Consider the following 3371-nt stretch of genomic DNA (forward strand, 5'->3'; position numbering starts at 1 on the left):
GAAATAAAGTACAATTAATTAGCGATTCTTAGTAGAACTATATTTAAATCCAACTTTCGGGGTATGATATATCCAGTATGTAAAAATTTCTAAAATAAAACTTTATTAAATTGCTTCTCAGATATAAATAGCTGGGGGGGGCAAGGGCAACATAAGTAACCTAAACATCTGTACCCCCATAATGTGCTGAAATAATAAAAAAAAAAGATATAAATAGCTATTATTGAGAGAGAAGACAAGTGAGTAGAATGGAACAGATATTTGTGGTAGGTTTGCTGGAAGTTCTGTATATATCTTTCCGTTCATTCTTATTCTTTTCCTGTATTTCTTCCACAGCCTTGGACACAAGATGGGGAGATTTTATGGCAGAAAAGGATAATTAGCAACAGGCTTAAGAACTCTGCAATTCAGTTAGGTAGGGTAGGTAGTCTGTTTGGTGTCTGGACTGGAAGACTGATAGCCAGCTTGGCAGTCCAAGTGTATTCTTGCCTATTGTTTCCAAAAGGGCATTTCAAACCACTTTGGAAAGTAACACAGATGTGTTAGAAATGTCATCAGCATAAGGAAAAAAGGAGGTACATAACCTTAAATCAATTATAATTTTATGTAATTTTATGTATGTATATGTATATTCTGATGTATCCTCAGAATTTTTGTAATTTAAGAAAAATTTGCTAATTGGCTAATTACTGATGAAGAAATAGAAAAAAGAAAAGGAAAAAGTCTTTTGAATAGATGCATTGCTTTGTCTTAGGTAGTTTTATCCATATTTTCAAATTTTCAAGAAAAGTATCACTGGGGCTTATTTGCCTTTTCTTAGCTTTTTAAAAATGCCTTTGCTGAGGGGACTGCTAACCGTTGTGGTTTCTCCCAACATCCTCTCCCCGTTCCTCCCTCTTTTCCCTTAGTATCTTTTTGCTACGTACATTGCTCCTTCGGCCACTCTTGACATTGGACTCCAACAGGAAAAGAAAAAAGAAATTTATTTGAACATACACCCACCATTTGAAGACCTTTTTGATACAGCAGAAGAATATATCCTTCTCCTCCTTCTTGAGCCCTGGACAAAGATGGTAAAATCAGACCAAGTTGCTTATAGAAAGGTATTGTGTTTTGATGTAAATGATTCAAAGTAAAAAAAAAAAAAAAAAAAAGAAAGGAAAGACAGATATTCTGGCACTCATAAATTGTATATGAATCATTCAGGTTTACTATAAAACTGACGATAGGCAGAGTTATTAACTCACCAGAGAAGAACTGAAAAAAGATCTCACAGGGGCCAAGGATTTAGAGTTAAGATTTAGGCAGCCTCGAAATTTGGGCAGGGAAAGTGTTTATTAACTTTATTATTTTGCCAATTTTCCTGTTGTCTCCTAACAAAAACCTTAAATCTATATCATTTTTCGTTCTCTGTACAAATATGTCAGAAGAGAGAAATCTGAGTTTTGGTTTCCTGTGAACGAATAAAATATGCCATGATAATATACTGGCTTTGTCCTTTCTTGCCATTTCTCGGCAGTAGCCTTAATTTTGATTAATAGAAAAAGCCCATATCACGTTGTGCTGGATGAATTACAATAAATATTACACCCATGGAAAATATAAATGTTTCATATATGTTGTGAAAAGCAGACCCTCTGACTTCAGTCCTTTTATTTTAAAGCACCCCCAGATGTTCATCCGGTCAGACTGCTTGATTGGATAAAAGTTTCAACACATCTTTTTTCATTCTGAAAGAAGTCATTTTGGGCCTCAGTGCTTGAATATTTTCACCATTCTTGTTGATGGGTAGAGGAAATTTCCTTAAATACTTATTTCCAATCACAAAATGAAACTATCCATGGATATTTTTTACATTAAGTTAATGCATGTACCCTGTACATGAGGTCATTTCAGGCAGAACTCTGCTATCTTTGTATTGCTATTCTTTGTTAGTATCTCCTCAGCAACTTCTTAGATTGTCATGTCTTCTACCAGGAAGGATACATTAGGTGATTAAGATAAAATTAATACCAAAACACCTTGGTGGGAGTTACCTTATTGGATTGTGACTGAAACAACTCTTATGGCTTACTAAATTCAAAGACCAAAATAATTAAATTTTCATTCCTGATTTTTCTTTGTCCCAAAAATTAGCGTAGCATCCTTTTTACTATAAAAATACATGTATTACACTAGGAAAATTAAGACATCATTTGAAATTTTTAAAACTTCTCTCCAGTCATTGTTTTAAACATAGCATATGACATACAGGAAATGGTCCTTCGATAGTTAAAAAAAATTTTGGATTATAACTAACTTCCCTAAACCAAAAAGTTTTGACCTTAGTAATGATTCTTATAAAATACATAGGACATGGGATTTTTTTTTTTTTTTTGAGACAGTGTCTTGCTCCGTCACCCAGGCTGAGTGCCATGGTGTCAGCCTAGCTCCCAGAAACCTCAAACTCCTGGGCTTAAGCGATCCTCCTGCCTCATCCTCCCGAGTAGCTGGTACTGCAGGCACGCACCACGACATCCCACTAATTTTTTCTATTTTTAGACGGAGTCTCACTTTTGCTCAGGCTGGTCTCTAACTCCTGAGCTCGAGTGATCCTCCTGCCTTGCCCTCCCAGAGTACAAGGATTACAGACGTGAGCCACTGCGACCAGCTAGGACATGTTTTTAATAAGAGGAGAAATAAATCTCTCTTTCTTTAGTTCTAGAAACTTGTTAATTTCAGCCCAAAGTACTCCTCTAAAAGCCCAGCTGACTATATTATGTAGACTTTTCCCCCAAAAAAATAACCAGGCAGACTACCAAAGCTAGCTATTAAATACAGAAAGTTATCAGGCAGCTAGTCAGCCAAACTGGTTGTTCCCTGCGATAAATAGAGAATGGTCTTGTCCTCCCGATTATGTAAAATAGTGCATTACACACTGTGAAGAGTCAGACCTGCTGTGAGGTTTAATTTGATGATTGACTGTCTTCTCTCTTACTACAGCTATAAAGCCTTGGCTCACAGACTAGTAACACTACAGAGTCTGGTCATTTCTTGTTCTGTGAATTATTTGGTCCTTAAAGATTGCAGTATCTGCCTTTATAAGTATTATCCTATTGTATTGAATAGCAACTGGGAATGTGACCAACATGTCTGCATTGTTTGTAAGTTTACATGGTGTGTTTAGATAGGAGGAGTGATCTTTGGTGGCACTGTATCATTACATAGAAATGTATGCATTTTTTATCACATACACATGAAGTGTGACCTTGCTATAGCTAATATTTTTTTTTTTTTTTTTTTTTGAGACAGTCTCACTCTTTTGCCCGGGCTAGAGTGAGTGCCGTGGCATCAGCCTAGCTCACAGCAACCTCACACTCCTGGGCTCAAGC

At 36.1% G+C, this 3371-nt stretch overlaps 1 protein-coding gene across 1 annotated transcript in view; it reads left to right on the forward strand.

Annotated features, from left to right (window-relative positions):
- The window catches only part of RGS22 (regulator of G-protein signaling 22), a 137429-nt gene that overhangs the window by 86364 nt on the left and 47694 nt on the right, over positions 1-3371 (forward strand). The window contains exon 14 of the mRNA XM_012643528.1: positions 909-1103. Coding sequence (XP_012498982.1) covers positions 909-1103 — 195 coding nt within the window. The remainder of the gene's footprint in view (positions 1-908; positions 1104-3371) is intronic.

Source organism: Propithecus coquereli, unplaced genomic scaffold, assembly GCF_000956105.1.
Source record: "Propithecus coquereli isolate 6110/MARCELLA unplaced genomic scaffold, Pcoq_1.0 Scaffold2, whole genome shotgun sequence".
Classification (NCBI taxonomy): Eukaryota; Metazoa; Chordata; class Mammalia; order Primates; family Indriidae; genus Propithecus; species Propithecus coquereli.